We start from the raw sequence: 23,854 nt of genomic DNA, 5'->3' as shown, positions 1-23,854 counted from the left end.
GAGCCTTAGCTTTCACACCCTCCAATTGGTGGGGCTACATGCCTCCTTCCTAGAGTCTTTGTATTGAATGAGGTGATGGATGTAAAGTCAGCAACAGTTCATAAGCAGGCCCTCAGTTACCAGGAGTCTCGCCTTCCCTGCCTGTGCCCTGGGACCCCAGAGCCTGGCTCCTGCCCGCAGGTGGCCCTGTCAGCCAGACAGGGCATTTCCTGCCGCCCTGACATCAGCGATGCTATCTTTGATCGTATTCCTCCTCCGTGTGCCCTGCATATTTCCTGCCCATCCTCTCAGGTCTCTCTCAAAGGCATCATTGCGTCATTCCCCCACTAGATGGTAACCTTCGTTAAAATCTAGTTTTTCCAGTCTCACCTGTTATCCTGTTTCCAGCAGCGTGCAGGCCCCTTTTCGGCCCTACTGTGGAGCACACCTACCCTTGCACTTGTGTTTTTGAGTTTCCATCCTCACACCCATGATTCCCAAGTTCAGATCTGCAGTTTCTGCGAGGCCCCAGACCTCTGTTTCTTAATTCGCCACTTTAGACAATGCTGACTGACTCCCTACTTGGAAAGATGAGATTTCAGCTCATGTGCACCTCTCCCCACTCTTCCCCTCAGTATTTAACTAGACTACTTATCGCTTCTGTTGTTTTCCCCTGTGATCAGAAATGATACGCTCACCTCACACCTTGGTTGCTTCCTTGAGTAACAGTATTTAGCATCCTGACTTCTTTCCATGCAAGACGGGGAAATGAACCCTCTTGAAACCTCCTCCTCCTGTCTCTTGCCAGGTGTGCATTTCCTTCTCTATCATCACAGCTGCCCGTTTTTGGTCCCAGTTGTATTTTGTCAAGGGGTAGCCTAAAAAAAAAAAGAAAACGAAAATGTGTACTATTTACACATTATTGAACCTTATGCAAATGTTGCTCCTTGCTGGACCGAGCAGCGTGCTAAGGTTCCTTCCCTCTGGTGCCAGCACCGAGACCCTGAACGCTCCTTATTTCAGAGCTAAGAATTAGTTACCTCCAAAGGAGTTTCTTTCTTTCAAATTAAGTTTTAAAGTAATATATGTTCAATGTAGAAAATTGAGTAAATCCACACAAGTAGGAAAAGATAAGGAGGAAGGGAGAGAGGGGTAGGAAATGTAAAACATTTTGAAAATCTCACTGCAAGGAGCTCACTTAGCTCACACAGAGTGATCGGTAACATCAGAGAGGGGCCACTTCCGGTGTGGAACTAGGAAAGAATCTGTTCTGACTCTCAGTTCCTTTACACACCACAGACCTTCGGTTTGCATTCCCGTGCTTATTGAGCATTGGCCGCCTATCAGGCACCGTGCTCACTACTGTGAATAAATACACCGTGGTGGAAAAGGGCACTGTCCCCAACCTTCGTGATGCCAGCAGGGGGAGGCAAACATTAACCAAACAGGAATGCACAGGCAGGAATAATCCAGACCAACCTCCAGTGCTACCAGGAAAAGAAGTGGGTTCTTTAAAGGGCACAAAACAAAGCACCCGCGTGCTCAGGGAGGCACTGAGGGAGTCAAGGGAGCCTTCCTGGAAGGTGTAGTGCTTGAGTTGAGATTTGGAAGAAGAATGGGAATTAACTAAGCGAAGTGGTGTGAGGGAAAGAGCCAGGTGAGGGAGCCTTGCAGAGAGAGGGTGAAAATTCTGGGATGGGCGTACTGACCTTGCGTCAGGTAACAGAACACGGCCCTGCCTGGAGCAGAGAGCGCCAGGGGGCCGAGGGGGACGAAATCTACCCTCAGTGGATTTCACAGGCCCTGGGCTAGATGGGTTCCTGGGCAGATTCAAAGGCCAAGCGTGGATCCCTGAAGACTGAGATTGCACAAGAGCGAGGTCAGCCGCTAGCATCAGCGCCCACAACGGAAGCTTGTTGGGATCCCTGACATAGGTCTTGGCATGCCCTGAATGGAACCACAGATTTTTATCAGTTGCCACAGCAGGCAAACGCCCCACGAATACCTTCTACAAAAGGTGTTGCCGAGTATGTGGCCACTTCGTTATGCAAGTGGCCGTGCGGCTCGTCCTCCGGGAGCTCCCAGGCAAATGCTTTCCCACCTTTACTAGGAAGCTACACCCCTCTGTCTTTCCCGGCCTCCGTGAACAAATGGCGGTACAAGGAGAGAGCGCACACACAGAAAGCGTGCCAGCATGAAGGGCCCCACCCCCAGGACCTTTGGAGTCCTGCAGTTTGCAAACTCGGGGGTGGTAGTGGGGTGCAGAGGTGGGTCAATGGAACCCTCTTGTCTCCCCCAAAGAAATCTGAAGTGGGGGCTCGTCGTGTAAAATGAGTAAGTGAGCAGCGTTGGTCTTGGTGCGGGGGGCCTGGAGCCTCCTCCCTCCTGTCCATTGCCTGAGCATGTCCGAATATCGGTTTTACTTGTAACCAAACAGAAAGGTGATAGTCCATGCAGCGGATAGCTTTTCTGGCAACAAGACATTTCCAAGGAGCAACTGAGATTTTGAAAGAAAACAAGAAAGATAAACTTGGCAGTGGGGTTGTGAGGTGTACCAGTCCTCTGCTTGGATACTTCAGTAGTTCCTCGTTGCCCTTCAGATAAAACCCAGGCTCCCTACCATGCCCGTGAGGCCCCACGTGAGCTGGTCCCTCCCTCCCATCAGGGCCTCTGACTGTGCGAAGGTGCCTTGCATCACTGTTCTCCAGGTGACTTTCTGCCCCGGGCCCTTTGCGCTGGAATGCTCTTACTTCATATCTACATGGTGACTCCCTCACTTCATTCCATTCTCTATGTAAAATATCTTCCCCACCAAGAAGATTTCTGCTAACCACCTTTCCTTAAGCAGTCCCTTCCCCTTTCCCAGTCGCTCTCTAGCTTTATTACCCTCTTGTGTTTTATCACTACCTGAAGTGTCCTGATTTATTGACTTGTTTTTATCTGCCTCTGTGAACTAGACTGTAAATTCCATGAGCGCAAAAATCTAGTCTAACTTGTCCAGCATCATATCTGCAAAACCTAGAACTGTGCCTGGTGTGCAATGCATATTTGCTAGATAAATGGGTGTAATAACATTCCTGTATTTGGAATATACTCATGTGGATAAAGACATTTATTGATTCATCTGAGAAACAAAGATAACACATATGCATTCATTTCAAAAATAATTATTGAGAAACTATTATGTCCCAGGCACTGGGAATACAGAGGCTTTGTCCCTGCCTTTAATGAGATGACAGCACTGTGGTCAGTGTGGAGAGCCGAGGAGAGAGTCACAAGACATGAGGACTTTCCTTCCCCATCATCACGAGTTGACGATGGGAAGTGGAAAGGAGACAGAAAATGAGCCCTAGGTTTTAGACTCAGGCAGATAAAGAGATAATGGTACGATCTTCTTTTTTTTTTTTTTTTTTTGAATCATCACCCAAGGATATATATTTTTAATTGGTTTTAGAGAGAGAGGAAGGGGGAAAGAGAGAGAGAAAAACATCGATGTGAGAGAAAAACATCGATCAGTTGCTTCCCATACACGCCTCGGCTGGGGATAGAACCCACAACCTAGGTATTATGTGCCCTGATGAGAATCAAACCCCAAAACCTCTGGTGTGCAAGACAGCACTCCAACCGACTGAGCCACCCTGCGGGGACAGTGGAGCCAGTTTTTGAGCAAAGGAACCCTAGGTGACCAGGGGAGAAGAGAGTTCGCTTTAGAAGTGTTGGCCTGGGGCGTATCCCAGTGGCAAGATCCAGCAGGAGGCTGGGCATCTGAGCCTGGAGCTTGAGAGAGAGGTCTGGCCGGAAGCAGGGCTGATGAATTAGAGGCGACACTTGTAGTGGTGGGAGTGGGTGAGACAAAGCAGGTAGGAGAAACTGAGCAGAAAAGACAAATAAAGTGGGGCCTTGGAGGAAACCAACATTTAAGGGGTAGTTAGGTGTCAAACCTGCCAGAAAAGTCTGGAAAGGAGAAACCGAAATGATGGAAAGCCGCAGAACTCATTGCCACAGTAGCTGAGGAAGGTCAGTGCCTGACACAGTGGAGATGCCGTGAGATGAGAACGGAAAGGTGTCTGCTGCACATGGTGGTGGAGCGGCAGGCAATCTGTGGTCTTTGCCAGGGTCATTGCCGTGGTGTGATGTGGCTGGGCAGGCTATTTCTGGCTGGGGGGGAAAGCAAGACTGGGAGGTGGAGAGAGAGGCAGAAAGCTCTTGTAAGGTGCTCGGTCCTGCAAGGAGGACAGGGAGAAGGCTGGCTGAAGACACTGGCTAGAAAAACACATCTAATTATACTCTAAAGGGCAGAGCAAGGTCTGGATTGCAAACTACTGGGAGGCGGCTCAATGCATGATCAAGCTTTCTCACCACTAGCGTGGTTCAAAAACGAACGGAGCTGCCGCCAGCGGTACTGAGCCCTTGATTACTGAAGGTATTAAAGAATAGCCTGAATGTTGTACTACAAAAAAAAAGTTGTTAGCTTTGTGTCTAGGCTTCTATCATAAGAAACTAGAGAAAGAAGAGCAAATGAAACCCAAAGCAAAAAGAAGGAAGGACATAATATAGACCAGAAGAGAAGTTGGCAACATCGAAAACAAGAAGTATAGAAAAGTATGAATGAAACTAAAAACTGGTTCTTTGAAATAAAAAGATCAATGAAATTGATAAACCTCTAGCCAGACTGACCAAGAGAAAAAAGAAGATACAAATGACCAATATCAGCAATGAAATAAGGGCATCACTATGGATCCTACAGACATCAGAAAGATGATACAAGTGTACTACCTTTATCCTATGTCCATAAATTAAACTTAGATACAAGGAGCAAGTCCTTGAGACATAAAAGCCCCCAAAGCTCACTCAAAAAATTCTATAACCTGAATAATCCTATATGTACTAAAGAAATTTTATGCCTAGTTAAAAAAAAAGCTTCCAGCCAAGAAAACTTCTGATGCAGATGGTTTCACTCGTGAATTATGCCCAACACTTAAGGAAAAAGTAATACCAGTTGTACACATTCTCTTCTAGAAAATAGAAAAGGGGGGTGGATCTCTTCCCAAGGGTCAGCATCACCCTCATATGAAAACCAAAGGCATTTGAAAAGAAAAAGGCAAATCAATGTCCCTAATAGAGAGTAAAAATCCTCAGCAAAACACTCACAAAGAAAATCCAGCACTACTTAAAAGGGGTAATGCGCCCTGGCTGGTGTAGCTCAGTGGATTGAGCACGGCCCTGCGAACCAGAGGATTGTGGTTTGATTCCAAGTCAGGGCACATGCCTGGGTTGCAGGCCAGTTCCCAGGCCTGATAAGAGAACATCCATACATTGATATTTCTCTCCCTCTCTCCTTTCCTTCCCCTCTAAAGATAAATAAATAAAATCTTTTTAAAAAAGGATAATGTATTACAACCAAGTGAGGTTTATACCAAGAATACAAGCCTGGTTCATCATTCAAAAATCAATATGATTCACCATATTAATAAGTTAAAGTATCACTTGAATGATCAATTAGCCAAATTTTCAGGTTATAGGATAAAGCAAAAGCTTTAAGCTTAGACATAGCAATAAAGACCGGGTTATCTGATCCACTGGTTAGGGGAGAAGCAAGTGAATTAAGAAAGAGGGGACATTTCCCCTCTGGTTGGGAAACTGAGAATGACACTCAGATAAGGCAGGTCCCTCTGAAGAGGTGACTTGTCCTCCCTGTTTCAGGGAAGGGTCTGTAGTGACAGTTTGGGGGTTCCCTTCTCAAGCAGGTGGCCTACTAGCTTTTCAGGACAGACCTGGTCCACCCACGTCTGAAAACCTCCTCATTTCCTCAGACGCTTAGGATCCAAGAGTGTCCACGTTGAATGAAGCCCGGATCTTACCTAATACAAATCCCCACAATTGAAAAGAGAGAGAAAAAAGTCACCATCAAACCTCTGTCCTGGGTTCTGGTCCTTGTCCCCCTGGTTGTTATCTGGTGTGGAGAAACCTAACCAGACACGGGCCTTTACACAGAACCATCTGGATTAGTGAACTGAATGCTGGCCCAGCTGCCTGCCACGGGCCTCACCACCTGCCAGACAGACTCAGCCTGGGGCCCGTCATCGCTGCCTGATTCCACTGTCACTCGGAACTCTCCAACAACTTCCTTGTAAGAGGGTAATGAAAGTGTGTTGCACACTCATGACGTATCTCAGACTTCGCTGCGAGGTTATGCATTCTCTTACTTAGTCCTCACAGCAGCCCGTGAAAATGGGTACTGATCTCATCTTCACTTTGCAGATAGATAACTAGACTCAGAAAGGTTAAGCAACTTGCCTAAGATCCCACAGCTAGCGAGCAGAGGTGCCAGCATGCGAATGCAGGGCCCGCTGACTCCAGTGCTCAAATTTCTAGGAATGAAAATCCATCCTGTTTCATAATCATTTTTTTTCTTTCCCTCCATCTCTGTTTGCAGTCTCAGGAGGAAGTCTGTGATCTGCTCCACGCCGCACCCTTCCAAAATATCTTGCCAAGAATCTACATCAAAGGTAAGAAACCATTAACAGCAGCTAAATAGCCAACCTGATTTTGAAGCTCATGTTCATTTAGTCCCAACAAACCCAAATCTGCAGTCGGAAAGAGAGAAGGTTAACGTCTTGGGAAGCTATAGATGAGTCACAGAATGGTAGAACTGGAAACGATACTCCAGGCCTTGTTTCTTGTCCTTCTGGAACATCCCTAGTTTCCTGTTGTCTGGCCTTGGTTTAAATCTTCCTAGTAATGGAGAACTCATCCCCCACTAGGTGGGTTATTCCACTGTTGGACAGAGAGAACAGAACATCTTTACTTGTGCTGAGTCTTCATTACACTCACCAGAACCGAGGAGAATTGTTCAGTGTGTTCCGTCCACGTTTCTGTATTTGGAATGCAAACGCATCCCCAGTTCCTCCGAGAGTGGTCCCCTGCCCAGTCCCCCCGGTGTGACCTGAACCTCAGTCTCTGCCATCTGCTTCTTTGACAGAGGGGGAGCGTCTGGAGGTCCGGATGAAACGCCTGGAAGCCAAGTACGCCCCGCTTCACCTGGTCCCTCTGATAGAGCGGCTGGGCACCCCTCAGGTATGCTCCTCCCGTCTTGGGCTCTGAGAACCATCATTTTCCAGGTGGGAAAACTGAGGCCCAGACACAGGAAGGAAGTGGGCAACCATGAAGCCTGTCACTGGCCTGACAGGTCTGGAATGAGATTTGCTAACTCTTAGGCCTGAATTCTTCCACACCCGGTATCCTTCATCCTGCCCAGAAAGAAGGAAGTCAGACCAGGGTCTGGGATGCCCCTGTCGGGGTCGATCACTCTGCTCCGTTCTCTCACGTTATTAAAATCCCACACGCCCTGTAGCCAGCAGCTCACGTCTGGGTGCCCTGCTGGAAAACCACTTACAGGGCCACAAGGTATTTACTGCCACATTGTCTGTTCAGGCAGAAGCTGGGAACAACCCAAATGTCCATGGGTACAGGGTTGACTAAATAAAAGGTGGCGAAGTCGCCTGAATGCTGAGTACTTGGTACGTAATAACGAACCGCAAACATTAGACCTCAGTGCGTCCATGTGGGTAGATCCGAAACGCATGGTTAGGGGAATAAAGCAAGTGATACTGCATGCAGTTCAGCTGGTCTGATGCCATTTGTATTTAAAAAAAAACAGAGAACACCCATGTAAATGAAACTTTTCCTAGAAAATGAATGATACACACGTAGTTCAAGGTGGCGGCAACCCCTACAGAGGATAAGCGACAGAGATCGGGGTTGGGGGTGGGACCAAAGAAGACATGGGCTTCATCTGTAATGTCCTAGTATTATTACAGGTGAATGAACTCATGCATTAACCCTGTAACTAAAACCAATTTTTACAAAGCAGTCCTGCCAGTGGCTATGAACATGGAGACGAGTGAGACGGGACCCCCTACTTTCAGAGAGCTCACAGACTCTGCAGGGGGTCAGGGAAGAAGAAAGACGACCTAAACCACGTGCTGTCTCCTTTCGAATTGGTTTAAGCAATCCAAATACTTGTGGAGGGGGCGGATTCTAGAAGAGAAACAGGGCACCATAGGGAGACAAGCCAGGGTGGTTTGTTGTGTTCGCCAAAGGTCACTGTTCATTTCAAAGTGGAGGATTCAGATCCCCTTGGCCTTGCCTTCCTATGGTCCTCTGCCCTATCACACACAAAAGCTCGAATGTGAAAACTCACATCCTGGGCAGAAGGCAGAAGGTGGAAGGCAGCCTGTTCTCTCGAAAACCAGGGCAAGTATTTGGGGCACCTTGCAGAGCCAGGTCTGCCCGGGTGTCGCCCACCTCCTCCTGCAAACCCGACCAAACAAACGTCCAGTGGGAAGGGTGGTCTGAGCCATCCCAGAGAGAACTCAGACCCTGTGGAGGGCGCCCTCATTCTCTCCTGGCCGGCAGGGACCAAGCAGAGACGCTCCTTGGAAGATTTCCTTTTAGGGAGAAATCCCCCAGGCCGGCAGCACATCAGCGTGTCTGCCTCACTGGTGGTGTCATCCGACAAGAATCTGGCCCCTCGCACCCAGGCCTTGGCATGTGTTTTCACTTAAAGCCTGGATTCCTTCCCTGTTCTGGTGAACACCGTTTCCTGGGGACCGATAGAAATCGCCATTTGTCAGATGCTGAGTATTTCATAAATAAAAGCCTAGACAGTCTGTGGGAGAGGAAATGCCAGTCTTAGAAATCTGCTGGCCCTTGAGGACCAGTCTAAAACTTCGGTTGTCCTGACGACCGAAGAAAAGTTAACCAAGTGTTCGCTTCTGGGCTGGCTGTGGTTCAGGGGGCTCACATAATACAGTGTGGGGCAAAGGTGGCTGTGCAGTTTTTCCTGTGGGAGATAATAAAATGATCGATAAATGGTAATACAAGAATAAACTCTCTATATTTTGCCTACTCAAAACTGTGCACCTCCTTTTGCCCCGCCCTGTAGCTAGCTCAGTGACGGGGCGAATCTGCTACGTGTTTAGAATCGGGGGGTTTTAGTGCTGTTGCATTGTTTGCCTTTGTTTCTGGGACAGATGGGGCTGACCTGATTGTTGCCCAGTGCTGCCATGGGAAGAACACTCTAGCAGGGGGTCAGAACACAGGGTTCCTGTCCCCATGTCACCCCTGAATTGTCAGTTAACCTAGTGCTAGGCATTCCATGTCTCAGTCTTTGCTTTCCATCTGTCAAATGGGCCAATAGCTGTTTTGTCTCCTTAGCTGAGCTGCCCGACGTAATCAGCATGATGAACAAATTAGGTAGAAGACTTCTAAAAACACACAGGATTATATTTTCAAAAGGAGTGTGCAGGTATCATTTTTCCTCCAGAGGTCACTAGATGTCATCAGAGGACTCCATGAAGAAAGGCGTTTCCACAGGACTTCTAGGATGCTCTTTTTATGCCCTTGTTAACTCGGAAAAGAACAGCAGAAGGAGAAAAATCCCCCACCGAGTGGAATAGAAAAGAAATGGATAAATTTCCCTTAAACACTAAATATACATACACATATCATATATTTGTGTGTGTATGTATATCACTAAGCCACACATTGAGGGTATTTGTAGCAAATGCAAAAAGAATGAGTAGGCAAACCAAAAGAAAAAGCACATGAAAGAAAACGGACAACAAAAATATAAATGCCAACAAATGTCAGAAGAGTGTCCAGGTTTCCCAGTAATCAGTGAAATGTGAGTGAAAAGAACAGGCTTCTAGAACTTTTCATCACTCAAGCTGGCAAAGAACTTCCCTGGTGACGGAGGAGTGCGGGTGAGGGCACAGGGCGCGGGCGTCATGTAGCAAAAAGGGGCCGGGGGCCCAGCTTTGCTGAGACTAGCTGGCCACTCTGTAATGAACACCTTTCAAATATTTATATTCTTCAAGTGAGTGGTTGCTACTTCTAGGATTTTATCCTAAGAAAACAATTAGAGATGTTCTGTGTAAGGCCAGTTGTTTAGGAGTCATCTGTAACAGTGAAAATGTGCAAGCAATTTACTGTAACCAACAAGAACAGAGGACTAAGTAAATGATGCTGTGTCGGTGGCCAGCTTATGTAGCCATTAAAAAATCATGTTGCTGAAAACATTGAAGGAAAGGGTTTTTTAGGGGAAAAAAGCAATGCAGATAGTATGACCCAAATTTTGTAAATATAGGTGTGTGTACACACATACAAAAAATAAATGATGCATCAGTATTTTAAGGAAGCTTCTCCCTGGGTAGTGGGGTTTATGAGAAATTTTAATTTTCACACCATGTTTTAGTTTTTTTTCATATTTGACCCAGTAATCATGTGTTACTTTTATAGTTCACAGGGTAAGGGTAAATACTTTTTCAAGGAAAGGAACAAAGCCCCTGATCATTTCAGAGGGTCAAGGGCCCTTTGGTTGGCTGTAGTAGGTATTGCGGGAGAGTAACCAGAATTCATGGTCTGACTGCAGATTTATAAACCCCCTTGCTGATTTTTTTAATCCCCCATGATCGTCAGGTCTTGAGGATTGATTCAGACTGATTAAATGCATGTGGGATTAATTAGCAATTCAGAACACTCTGTATCAACTTATGAAGAAGAATATTCATGACTCAAGAACAGATCCAGATCCTTTACTTATTTACGGAGCATCTTCACTGTTCCAGGCCCTCCGTTTCTGATGTGATGAACCACAGACGGGTAGAGAGTTGCCTGGGGAGAACAGAATCCAGCCCCAGGTTCAGGACTTTGTGAGAGATGTTTCCAGATAACTGTGGCAACTCGAGGGGTCCCTTCTCCGCCCACGGAATCAAGGGTCACCTTGAATGAGGGTCCCTCCCCTTCCTGGTCGAAACACACGCTGTGAAACTCTTCTTCCCCAATTCACGCCTTTCCCCCTGAGACTTCTTTCAGCTTATCGTTGTCATGACAACCGCACTCCTGACCCATAATATCCTGACAGGCTCCAGCAGTGATGTTTCCTAATTCATTTCCCTCCACGGAGTGATGGAGAGCTTATCCTCTTTCTGGGGGCTCCAGGGTGAGGGGCTTGCGTCGAACAATGGGGCTCCCTGTAAAACAAGCTCTGGGGAAACCACTTTTTCGGGAGCTGATCCCGCGAGCACCCTCTTTAGCTTTGTCTCTAGATTTGGAGACCTTATTTTGACCTTAGACTGTAATATCTATCTGTCTTACTTTGCACATGGCTTTTGACACCTCTCTCCCTAGATATTTCACTCGCAACTCAGGCAGTGTTTTGAGGTGCTTGTCTAACCAGAAGCCAGTTTAAATGATTGATGGAGGCCATTTACAATGGTCAGGGGACTTCTCATTGGAGGAAATCATTCTTTAAATTTGGTGGCAAATTTTAAGGGTAGCATATGCTCACTGTAACACATACAAGTGTGCAGAAATATTTAAAGTGTAAAGTGAAAGTCTCGCCCACTTCCCCATCTGCTCCCACAGCTGATGTTAATCGTTCTAAAATGTTTGACGTAGACCCCGTATACAGTTGTGTGTGTTTCTGTCTGTGGGCTTGTATGTTAGCGATGTCTTTTAATAGGATTATCGTATACATCCTTCCTTGCGACTTGCTCTACTCACTTAACAGTTTAACCCACAGATGTACCAGGATTCGGATCCTCACTTTACCACTCACTGACTGCCTCCCTGAACCTTAGTTTCTCCATCTGTAAAATGGGGAAAATAATGGCACATACTTCCCAGGGGTGGTGTAAGGAATAAATGGGGCCCATATTGATCGGGTGCTTAGAACAGGGCCTGGTGTGTTACACACACTCAGTGAGCGTGAGCGAGTAGTTGTGATGGCACCGTCGTAGCAATAGGACTCTTAGAAGGGTACTCTGAGTACCTAGAAGTACTCTCAGTCTTTCTAATGTCTACCAAGCATTTCATTCATTGCCTGGGTATATTGACGTTCTTTAAAACAGTTCTTCCATCGGTGGCTCCTAGACTTGACCTACTGCCATAGGCTTACCCTCAGGTATACAAAGTCAGTGCCTCACCCTGACTAAGACGCCAGTTCTGGTGAACAAATTCCAGCTCCAGGGTTTGGGGGTCTCTCGTGAGAGGTGGAAGACGGGGTCTGAGATGTAGATAAAAGGTTTCTATACCCTTCTGTTCCCAGCAAATCGCCATCGCTCGGGAGGGCGACCTGCTGACCAAGGAGCGGCTGTGCTGTGGCCTGTCCATGTTCGAGGTCATCCTGACCCGCATTCGGAGCTACCTGCAGGACCCCATCTGGCGGGGCCCACCACCCACCAACGGGGTCATGCACGTCGACGAGTGCGTGGAGTTCCACCGGCTGTGGAGTGCCATGCAGTTCGTCTACTGCATCCCCGTGGGGACCAACGAGTTCACAGCCGAGTGAGTACCTCCCGGGAAAGCATGGTCACCTCCAACCTGCTTGTCACCCGACGGGGCATCGGCTGCCAGAGCCCAGCTAGAATGGTGTGGGTGGGGCGAGGCTGCCCAAGGGCTATGTATGGAGCACACACGACATGCAGGTCACCGAGTAGGGGCTGGACCTGCAGCAGTGCTGAGCAAAATCAGATGCTTCCTGGCCTTGTGGGGACCATCGAGTCTGTGAAGGGACACACGGCACATTGCATGACACAGCTTCACAGCAAGGACAGGGAGGGGGACAGATGCCTGAGAAGAGAGAGAAGTGAGTGGTCAGAATTCAATCAACAGACTAGAACTGGGCCTTGAACGCGGCTGGGATTCAGATCCCAGAGCGGGTGGAGAGGCGGGGGTCGGGGGTGTTGCTGTCAGGGAAAGGCAACAGGTGGGTGGAGGCAGAGGTGGAGCGTGTGCCTGGGAGTGTGCATACTGGGGACTTTGGGCCTCTCGGTGCCTGTGTTTCTGATTGGAGAGGCAGGAGGGAGCCCTGGTGGAGGTTTGGCATTAAGAACCTCACTGCCTGGATTGAGCGCGGGACTGCGAACCAGACGATCGAGGTTCGATTCCCAGTCAGGGCACATTCCTGGGTTGCAGGCCAGTTCCCGGCAGGGGCCAGTTCCCAGCAGGAGATGCACGAGAAGCAACCATACATTGATGTTTCTCTCCCTCTCTCCTTCTCTTCCCCTCTAAAGATAGATAAATAAAATATTTTTTAAAAAAAGAACCTCACTGCCCACCTCACCCCCCACATGACCTCAGGGTTTGTGGAACAGAGAAAGGCTCGCTGGCAGAGGTCAGGTGCCCTGGTTCTGGAGACCTCCAACCTTGAAACGGTGGGGGAGGGGACCTTTAAGAGTAACCCGGCCCTGTCCTCAGAAGACAGAAGCAGAGCCCATTTCTTCCCCAAGTCACCCAGTTACAAACCCAGAGCAGAATGGTGAGGAAAGCAGAAAAGGCCTGCCCTGGGGGAGCCAAGAGCTCAGGGGAAAAGCACTGAAGACCCGAGCAGGAGTCCCAGAGGAAGTGCCGTGGGGCCTGGGATGGGAGGGGCCTGCAATGGGAGGGGCCTGCACCCCCAGCCATGTGAAAGGAAACCTGCCCAGGGTGGAAAGACAGTGGAGAGGTGACCCTGCAGCCCCCAGATTGCCCAAATTGCCGTTGAGAGTTGGGGACATGAGGGCTGAGCTTTACCAGACCCAGGAGGACTTGGAGCCCCCTCCCCACCGCACGCACCAGCAGCACCTGCTCATGGGCTCACAGTGCCCCATGCCTGCCCTCCCACCTACACTGGCCAGCAGGTTTGAAACAGCCCTTCCCCCCACAGGTGAGCCCAAACTCCTTTATGAGCCAAAACAGATCCTTCTTTGACTTGCTTGACATAATCAGCCACATAAATCTCAAGGACTGGTTGGATTTTTTTTCATGAACATTTATCCTCTTCAAAGGTGATTTTTCTTACATCAGTGGGGCAACAGTGGTTAGAAGGACTTAGAATATCATCACAGTCCCTAGAACAAATGAACCTACAGCTTCCCTTGTACCCATTTCACAGATTAAGAGAATTGTCCCAGACAGTGGCTGCTCACTAGCAGTACCCCTGGTCCAAGAGGAGACCCTTCCCATGCCCTCTCCCGTGCCCCTCACTCCAGCTGCTTCCTCTCCCTGCCCCCAGGCAATGTTTCGGTGATGGCTTGAACTGGGCCGGCTGCTCCATCATCGTCCTGCTGGGCCAGCAGCGGCGCTTCGACCTGTTCGACTTCTGTTACCATCTGCTGAAAGTACAGAGACAGGATGGGAAGGATGAAATCATTAAGAATGTGGTAAGCAGCTGGGGCCTGGGAGGTGGGGCCCGGCCTGACAAGCAGGCTTGTTGTATCTGAAAAGGAGGGTGAGCTGTTTATGGAGCCTACTCCCCACACTGCAGACAGTACAGCAACACTCAGTGGTGGAGACCTACTTGAAGAGAGCCGTGAATCACTTGCTCGTAACCCGCTGGGATGAATCGGGTCGCCCTGCATGGCAGGGCTGGGCCCCAGACCTGAAATGCACGTTCCCCATGCCAGCCAGGCTCTGTGGACGCGGGCTCCTCGTCTGCACAGGCTTTCAGTGAACAGGAGAGCTGTGTGGGCACGGGATGCAGGGCAGAGCGGGGGAGCACTGTTGTGAGGAGAGCAGGACCAGGAGGGCTGTCTGAACCAGGCCAGGGAGTGGGGGCGTGGCCAGAGGAGACTTCCCAGGAGGCGATGCCAGGACCCAGTCCAGGGTGACAGGCAGCAAATAGCCTGGCAGGATGTTCCAGAGAGAGGGGACAGCCAGAGCAAAGCCACCAGTAAGAAGATACGTGGCTGAGAGGACAAAGAGGCAGGAGCCACCTCATAAAGGGTGTTTATTGTTCACTGTGGCAGAATATATATAACATAAAAACTATCATTTTAACCATTTTACGTGTACAGTTTAGCCATTAAGTTCCACCGCCTTAAGCACACTCACACCGTTGTACAACCATTACCACTGTCCATCTCCAGAACTCTCTTCTTCTACAGCTGAAACTCTACCCATGATACACTGGGGACTCCGCGTGTAACTCTGTACACCCCCTACCCCAGGCCCTTGGAAGGTAACCACCCTTCCATTCTCTGCCTTTGCGAGTCTGACTTACTCTAGGGAATTCATAGAGGTGAATTCCCTATGAACCATTCATAGAAGGTTCAGCATGTTGCGGCGTATTTCAGAACGTCCTTCCTTTTTAAGGCTGAATATACCACATGTTGTTTATCAGTTCATCTGTTCCTAAACATTTGAATTACCCCCACCGTTTGGCTGTTGTGGAAAATGAGAGTGCAAATATCTGTTCGAGTACAGGACTTCTGTTTCTAATGTGTGAAGAACCACCACACTGTCTCCCGCAGACCTGCGCCGTTTCGCATTCCCAGTGATGCACAAGGGTTCTAGTTTCTTCACATCCCCCCCAGCATTTGCTGCTTTCTGGGGTTTGGGTAATAGCCGTCCTAATGAATGTGAAAAGGTGTCTCACTGTGGTTTTGATTCTTACTTCCTTAGTGATTAGTGACATTAGCATCTTTCCATGTGCTTACGGGCTACTTGTTCTTCATCTTTGGAGCAATGTCCATTCACGTCTTTTGTTCACTTTTGAATTGAGTTGTTCTGTGTTGTTATTGAATTGTAAAAGCTCTTTACATATTCTGGGTATTAATCCCTTGTCAGGCATATGATTTACAAGCATTTTCTCTCATTCCGGGGGTTGCCCTTTCTCTATTTATAGTGACTTCGATGCAGACAAGTTTTTACATTTTGATGTGGTCTCATTTATTTTTCCTTTTATCACCTGCGCTTTTGGTGTTGCAGCCAAGAAATTATTGCCAAATTACATGTCATAAAGTTTTTTCTCCATGTTATCTTCTAAAAGTTTTATCAGTTTAGCTCTTCTCTTTGGATCTCCGATCTATTTTGAGCTATCTGTGTATGGTGTGAGGTAGAGATCCAGCTTCATTCTTTCGCATGCGGATATCCAGTCTTCCCAGCACCGTTTGTTGGCAATACTATCCTTCCTCCATTGAATGGTCTTGGCACCCTTGTCGGAATGCATTTGACCGTATATGGAAGAGTTTATTCCTGGGCTCTCTATTCTGTGCTCTCAGTTTCTGTCTTTGTACCAGTGCCACACTGTTTTGATTGCTGCAGCTTTGTGGTACATTTTGAAACTCACAAAAAGGTTATTTGGCTAAGCTCTATCTTCTAGGAAGCCACACAAGGTCTTTAAGTGAGAGAGTGACGTGATCGTTGAGGTACCAGGACCCTCGACTGTTTGCTCGCCCTGTATTTCTCTGCCCCTCCTCCCACTGCTAACCTGAATGGCCTTGTCCTTTCAGCCTCTGAAGAAAATGGCAGACAGGATCAGGAAGTACCAGATCTTGAACAATGAGGTATTTGCCATCTTGAACAAGTACATGAAGTCTGTGGAGACAGACAGTTCCACCGTGGAGCATGTGCGCTGCTTCCAGCCACCCATCCACCAGTCCCTGGCCACCACCTGCTAGGCAGAAGGTCCTGCAAACCCTCAGCCTGGAGGAGACGAAGCAGCAGGAGAGAGGAAGCCACAGCCAGCCCTGTGACGGGGTCTGACTGGACAGCGCATGAGATGGACCAGGAAGCCTATGAGAACCTCTCCCAATACACCGACACCCTCCGAGGGCTGGGCCTGTGCATGCTCTCCCCTGACATCTCCATGCTGCTTTGCCCTAGTAGAAATGAAAAAAAAACACAGGGCAGTGTGTGCTCTTTTTTCTTCCTTTTTCCCTCAGCTGTGTGAAGAGCCCTAGTTTTACCCTTTCTCCTTGTCACACACCCCCCCCCCCATTTGTGGTTGCTTCCCAAGACCTTCTCCCAAGATGGGGACCTCCGACCCAGTGCCCACTTGTGACCTCAAAGCTGAAGTCTCAGCTGGAGAAAGAGCATGGCTGCCACCCAAGATATCAGCCCAACCTGATGGGCGTGCCTCCACTTACCAGCTTCTTCACCTCCTCTGGGCCCTCCCCCCATTTTTCCAGGTGGCATCTCCTCCTGCTCTGGACACCAGGGATTCTACCACCAGGAATACTCCTGCACCAGGAGCTGAGAGCCATGGCAAACAGGACAAGTGTTCAGGTGTCCGCACCATGGTCAGGGTGCTGGCTGTGGTCATAATTTCTCGCAGCATCTCCCCCAAAGCATGGGGAGACCGCTCAGAAAGATGGAAGCCTTTGGAAGTGAATGGCTCATACAGAGCAAGTCATCTTCAAGGGGCCCGTGCCTCTGCTCTTGTAAGAAAATATGAAGTGAGACATTTGATATCCCTTCCTCCCACCCCACAGCCCCGGGAAGGAAAAAAAAAAAAGAGAGAAAAATAGAACAGTAATGATGCCCCGCTCAGGGTGGATGGATGGGAATGGTTACCATTAATCCGCTGGCCCATTTTAACCCCTGGAAAGAGCAAAGGTGAGCCCCTAGCAGCAGGTTTGTGTGACGCACTCCGGCTCACCAGGGAGAAGAGGGGGGGCCTGCCAAGTGTGGTCCATCAGGGGCTCCTGAGATTAGCGCATTTGAGGCAGACTCCTGGGCTCCACCTCAAACCACTAATTTGCATCTCTGGGAGTAAGGTGCAGAGACCTGCACTTTCCATGCCCTCTCTGAGTTCTGTTGCACATGGAAGGCCGAGGACTGCCGCTGACCATGGCCTCTGAGCTCCCTTTGAGCCATGAAACAAAATATCCGTAGGGAAGAAAGGTGGTTCAGGGCAGAAGCTGGCAGACCCTCCTGTCTGGAGGTACTACTTCCTGTTCCGATTTCTTATAGTTTGCTATGACCATAGGTCAAAGGCAAGAGGGAAAGGTTACACCCCATGGCTGGAGGACACAGAACACACCTTCAAAACCGACATAAAATCTCTAAGAACCTCCAGTCCCAGCTGGGAAGGGCAGCTCTTTCAGACAGATGACCAGCCCTTCAGTCCTAGAGAGATCATTCCAGTTCCCTGACCTTTGCTTTTGTGATGTCATGGACCATCCGTTTGATGAGATTGCTATTCCAGCAACATGCCCTTCCAGGCCCCAATTCCTAAACCTGAATTTGACCCTCTCGTAGAATCGAATCCCGTTATCTGCAAGAGATTCAATCCCGGTAAACTGAGGTCTTCACCTTTGGGAGACATCTCATTTCCCCGGCTTGCCAGCAGCATTTATTCATGAGCACAGGACAGGTGTAACATTCTTTCCTCCCTGGTATTACTGTTCCCCTTTTGTTTTTTTTGTATGTCTAAGAACCAGGAAAAAAATCTTAGGTTTTAAAAAGTTAAAAAAAAACACCATTTCAGAAACTGTCAAATGTACCATATTTGTACTAAGAGTTGTCGGGGATTTTTTGTACAATGAATTTACATTTATTTATGGTGACTTCTATTTACGCTTGTGATCAAATAATGATGTTAAATTCTTCAATCATATTTGCTATGCAGCAGAAGATGATGTTTGGCTTTGTATTTTGGGGTACCTGTGTGGAGTTGATAAACATTTCCATCTTCATTAAAACTGCTTCCAAACTGGTAAACCCTGAATCCTGGTCATGACTCCGGGCTGTGTCCCAGGCCTGGTCCCCTGTGGAGGGCCACATCACACCCGAGGACCAAGAAAATAACCCGAATGGAATGGGAGGAGGTAAAGAGCCAGCGGGCCAGGGTGCCCTGCACTTCTGCTTTCTCACGGAGAAAAAGACGTGTTTATGAACGGACTTGGGCTGGGCAAGATATAGGAGGCAGTTCCTGACCTTAGGGATTTCGGTTCTCACGGAATTGGCCGGACACCCCAGACCCCTGGTTCTGGAGGAAGAACGAGCGCTGACATTCAGCGAGGCCTGACGTGTGCAGGCACCGTGCTAAATCCTGTGCATCCATCCCCGTGACTGCAGCGCAGCTCCTCGTGTGTTGTAACCCACTTTGGCACAAGGGCTGTACCGGGGGTTTATTTTCACACAGTTACTAGGTGATGCTGGGATTTGAACCCAGTTCCAAACCCCGGGCTTTTGCCGACCCACTACCATGAACTGATCAGCCATGCCAGACGCCAAAGCCAGTCTTAGGGATTCAGTCCCTGGACTTTTCGGGGCTTTGGGTCAGTAAGTTTGAGTTCAGGCTAGTGTCAGGGAGTTCCCAGGCTGAAGCTCCCTGCAAACCTTTCATACTCATCAGAAGGACAAGACAAGAATAACACTAGAAGGATGAGTTTCAAACCAGCACCAGCTTTCCTAAAGGCCATCCACAGGTATTAGATCCGGGGCACGGGTGACTCCCCCACTGCGGTGGCCTCAGATGGGCCTCTGATCTCTCTGGGCCTCAGTTTCCTCATCTTTAGACTGCACAGAATGCTCGGAGGTCCTCCCAGCTCCGATTTCCTGATTCTAGGTCACTGCCCTTCACAAACCCAATGGCATCTTCAGCCATGTGTCACACCTCCCGAGGGTTTTCATCATGGGGCTGTAGAGCTGAGCCGGAGTGGTTGGGGGGCTCTTAGTCCTGAGAGACACTCAGTGAAAAGGAGATTCCAGGGGCAAATACACTTGGGGGTCGCCGTGTTGCTCTCTTCCCCCCTCGGAGGTCCTCGGTGCTCCGAGTCCCGCAGAACCTCATCAGCCTGGACGAACACTGCACCTCCTTGTGGTCGTGACCTTAGAAACCCATTTCTCTGCAACAGTTAAAAAAAAACCCAAAAACCTCCCACAGGAGAAGGGCCCCTGACAGCACAGGAGTCGTGACCCCTGCACAAGTCGGGCAGCGGGGACCAGCAGAGCACCGGGGGCTTCTGATGGAAAGGGCCCAGTCAGTTTGCTGGCGTCGCCTTACCCAAACCCCACAGACTGGGTGGTTTGAACAACAGAATTTGATTTTCTCGAAGTTCTAGAGGGGCAAGTCCAAGACCAAATTGTTAGCATGGTTTCTTCTAAGACCTCTCTCCTTGGTTTGTAGACATCCATCTTCTTTGTCTGTCTTCACATGGCTTTTCCTCTGTGTGTGTCTGTGTCCTAATCTCTTCTAAGGACATGAGCCATATTGGAGTAGGGCCCCTTCATATGACCTCATTTGACCTTAATTACCTCATTAAAGACTCTGTCTCCAAATACAGGACCCATGCTGAGGTCCCAGGGGTTAGGACTTCAACATATGAATTCAGGGGTCACGGCCATGGCCCTAGGGAAACAGAAAGGTGGGTTGGGGACAGGTGCCGCTTCTGGGGCCCGGGGACTGTGTGAAGGCTGCGCTGCCCCGGCTCTGAGACACGGTTCTCCAACTCCACTATTTGCAAGACTCTGTAATAGATTAAAAATTGATCACGGCCGTGACCGAAACAGACACACGGGGTTGTCAGATGAAGGAAAAAAAACATACATACTGTAAACTATGTGGAGAGAATATGGTGAGTCTAATAATAACCATGAGCAGTTACTGAGCTTTCTCCATGCCGGACTCCAGAAAAAGTGTTTTAAATGCTTTAGTCACTTAAACCTCCCAGCAGCCTGGAGAAGGTAGGTACTATTAGTTACCCCCATTTTACAGATGAAGCTATGGAGGCACTGGTCTCAGAAGGTAAAGGATGGAACCAGGGTTCAGTAAGTCGGGGTCCAGGTCCCAGCTCTTAACCACTAAGCATAGAGTAGTAACGCTAAGGGATCCCAAGAGACACCGATACAATAAAGTTTTCAAGGTCATCAGAAGGAGAGCATTCTTCCAGCTGGGGATGATGGAGAGGATGAGGGCAATGTCAGGAAGGACTTCATGGAAGAGGTTATTACAGTGTAAGGGATATTTATATAATACATTATGTTATATTATAGAGTATATGTAAGTTATATATAATATATAAACTACATGTTATAAATATATGCTACATATTATAGAAATCAATTTATATACTGAAATGAAATATTTTCTAGTGTTTCCTGTAATAACAATAATTATATGTGACCCCATTAGAGTAGTTGAATTTAATATGTAAAATACAGAGTTCATTCCTGAATCTGAGTGTTGCTTTTGAAATCTTACTGACACTTTCAGGTGATACTTCTTATCGGAGCAAAATTTCTTCAAGTTTTTTAAAAAACGAAGCATTACAATGACTCAAGAAAAGTTGTCTAATTTGCATTAGTGACAACAGAAGACAATTTATACGGAAATCTTGATTACAGGAAGGAGGTCTTACGTGTCCTCACTACACCAAAAAGAAGAAAGAAAAACAGGTGCCTGTGAGGCCATGGATGAGTCAGTTAACTCGACTGGGGTGGTCATTTCGAAGAGCATGGGTGTATCAAACCATTACCTTGAGCACCTTAAATACACCCAATTTTTGGCAATTGTACCTCAATGAGGTTGGGGGGTGGGTGGAACCTTGCTGGTAAGAACAAGATACTATTGCTAAAGGGAAGGCTAAACAGGGAAATTTGTAGAATACATATTAATTTATTAATTACAGATGTCTTTATTTTACCCATTCAGTCGTCTTGCTAGCCCAACAACAGAACATGCAGAAATATGCAATGGTAATTAAATTCAGTCATCTTTGGCATTTTCACCAACTTGCAGTCATATAAAACCAGTGACTTTACATACACTTTATTTGGCGTTATAAATGTATGTTTTGTCATCAGGAAGAGAGGGCATATTTTATAACAGTTTAACAGCATGATTTAGAACTTTTGATTACTCAGAGACATGTGGTATGTGGTACTTTTGCCCCAGACCCTGCCGACGGGGGGAGGGGCTGGCTCCGACCCAGCAGTCAGTTCCCCTAAAGAGAACAAAGCTGGAGGTGGGAAAAGAACAAAGACACATTGGCTTCCCCCTGGGTGAGGAGGAGAGTAACCAGCCCCCACCGCCAGCCCCTGCCTTCTCATCTGGTTTGCTTTACTCTGATTGCCTCAGTCTGCACCCCTCCCCAACCTGTTCCCAGCCAGTCCCAGATGCTGCCCGGGCTGGCTGGCCCGGAGCTTCCGGCAGAAGGGGGAAAACGGAGGGTTTCCCTGGGAAAATATGCTGTGAGATGTTATCAGAGCTAAAAATATGTGGCCCCTAAGCTCCACCCTCATTAGTCAGGATAAAACCCAGGGATTTCTGCCTTCTGGAGTTTCAGACGGACAGGAAAAGGGGAAATCAAAGAACCCCTGGTTGGTTGGGGCTTAACCGCTTTCTGGCAAGGAGCCCAGCCCTGAGCTGGAGCAAGCTCTTTGGACTCACTGGTGGCTGCGATGAGCAAGGGGGCTGACTCTGCCCCTGGGGACAGCCTGGGGTCAGCCTGGGGTCAGCCCATCTACAGCTACTACATGTTCTCATCTAATGCACTTCCCACGTCGTCCGTATCCCCATTTAATAGGTGAGGACCCAGACTCAGAAAACAGTGCAGGTTGAACAACCACACCACTGGCCTTTTCCAGTTCATCCTGGGGCCCCAGGCCCCCCCACCCCAACACTCACACCCACCCCTGCCCGCAAGGAATGCCCCCCCACCCCACCTCACTTTCCTGTCCACAGACTAAATAAACCTCCCATCGCCCTTTGAGTCTCAATCGAAACACCCCCTCACTCTGAAGCCTAGGTCTCAGTGGCTCTGTTAAATACTCTCCACTTATCTATACTTGATCTTCTTGCTGTTTATCAAATTATAACTCAATATTATGTGACCATTTAATGGACACAGGCCATTCAATTATAGGGATTATAGGGATTGCAACCCTCTCGCTCACCATCATAGTGCCTGTGCCTGTCACAGGAAGTGACATGTCAAAAGTGTCCCAACTATGGCCACTGAATGACTCAGTCCCTTGACCCCTCAAAGAAGCTTGCCGTGCAATGAGTGTTAAGAAGTCAGCCTGGCTTAAAACAGCAGCTGTCATGAAAGAGAGGAGAATAAAGGAGAATTGTCTGGTGTCAACGATAAATGCTGTGGTCATATTCTTCAGGACTTGAGGTGGGATCGTGGCGAAGGGACAGGGACAAATACAAGAAAGTAACAGAGGCAGGGTGGGCATGAGGTTTGGGGAACAGCGTGGAGGCAGAGCCTGCGGGAGCAGTTTGTGGTGGTGGCCATTTTCTCTCTCCTGGGCCTGTCCACAGCCAAGAACAGGGCAAAAGTGAGTCATCGGTTAAAAGCCGGTAGTTGAAAACCCAGCTCTGCCAGGATCTAGCCGGTTCTCAATCTCTCTGAACATCAGGGTCCACACTGACAAGCATAGTCAACCATGGTAATACCTATTTCTCAGGTGGCCTCAAGGATCTAATGATAGTACGCACAAGCCAACTTCACAGGCACCCAGCACGTGTCAGTGCTCAAGAGCAGGCACTGGTTCGGAAAAGGGGGCTCGGCCAGCCGGAGGCGCCCAGTGTTTCCTCCGCACCGAGGGGTCCCATTTCCGCCTCTCCAACCTGGGTTTCCACGCAGGACTCCCTAGGGAGAGTAATGTACATCCCAGAAGATCTCGTTCACCTCTACTCCCCATTCAGGGCCAGATTCTTTCAACAGAGTCAAGAACCAAAAAAGCCTAGACGAAGAAGAGAGCAGCGGAAGGGATTGTCACGGAACCTAGGCAGCCGGGAGGTCAGATTGGGCTGTTCTTCAAAACCAGCGGGAGGAAGGCAGGGCCTGCTACCCCAGCCTAGCCCCACTGTGGCAAGCTCCCAAAGAGGAACCCACAGTGAATTCACAGCACCCGGGGAAGGCCCAGGGGAGGCCAATAGACAACTGGTTAAGAAAACTGGCCTCACCTGTAACTTCCAGCGTTTCCAAAACCCCAGGCAGGCCCCAGAATGCCTCCCCAGGCTTCGTCCCGCCCCCCTCACTGCAGACAGAGGGCGTGCACACTGAGAGAAAGCAGGCCTGGGGGGCCCGAGACCTGGGACTGGTGCTCTGGTTTCACTACTTCGGCCTCGTTTTCTCCGTCTTTAAAATGAGCG

The 23,854-nt window shown here is 48.7% G+C and overlaps 1 protein-coding gene across 4 annotated transcripts in view; it reads left to right on the top strand.

Annotated features, from left to right (window-relative positions):
* Positions 1–18,468, top strand: part of CYFIP2 (cytoplasmic FMR1 interacting protein 2) — a 107,550-nt gene extending 89,082 nt beyond the window's left edge. For all 4 annotated transcript variants that reach the window (XM_037044815.1, XM_037044811.1, XM_037044813.1 and 1 more), the window contains exons 27-31: positions 6,416–6,488; positions 6,962–7,056; positions 12,092–12,330; positions 14,039–14,186; positions 16,257–18,468. In XM_037044815.1, the coding sequence (XP_036900710.1) occupies positions 6,416–6,488; positions 6,962–7,056; positions 12,092–12,330; positions 14,039–14,186; positions 16,257–16,424 (723 nt within the window). In that variant the 3' untranslated portion in view covers positions 16,425–18,468. The remainder of the gene's footprint in view (positions 1–6,415; positions 6,489–6,961; positions 7,057–12,091; positions 12,331–14,038; positions 14,187–16,256) is intronic.
* Positions 18,469–23,854: the final 5,386 nt, after the last annotated feature.

The sequence above is a fragment of the Sturnira hondurensis genome, unplaced genomic scaffold (assembly GCF_014824575.4).
Source record: "Sturnira hondurensis isolate 20B ecotype Veracruz unplaced genomic scaffold, ASM1482457v3 Scaffold0004152, whole genome shotgun sequence".
NCBI classification, from domain to species: domain Eukaryota; kingdom Metazoa; phylum Chordata; class Mammalia; order Chiroptera; family Phyllostomidae; genus Sturnira; species Sturnira hondurensis.
This window is presented reverse-complemented; position numbering and strand designations above follow the sequence as displayed.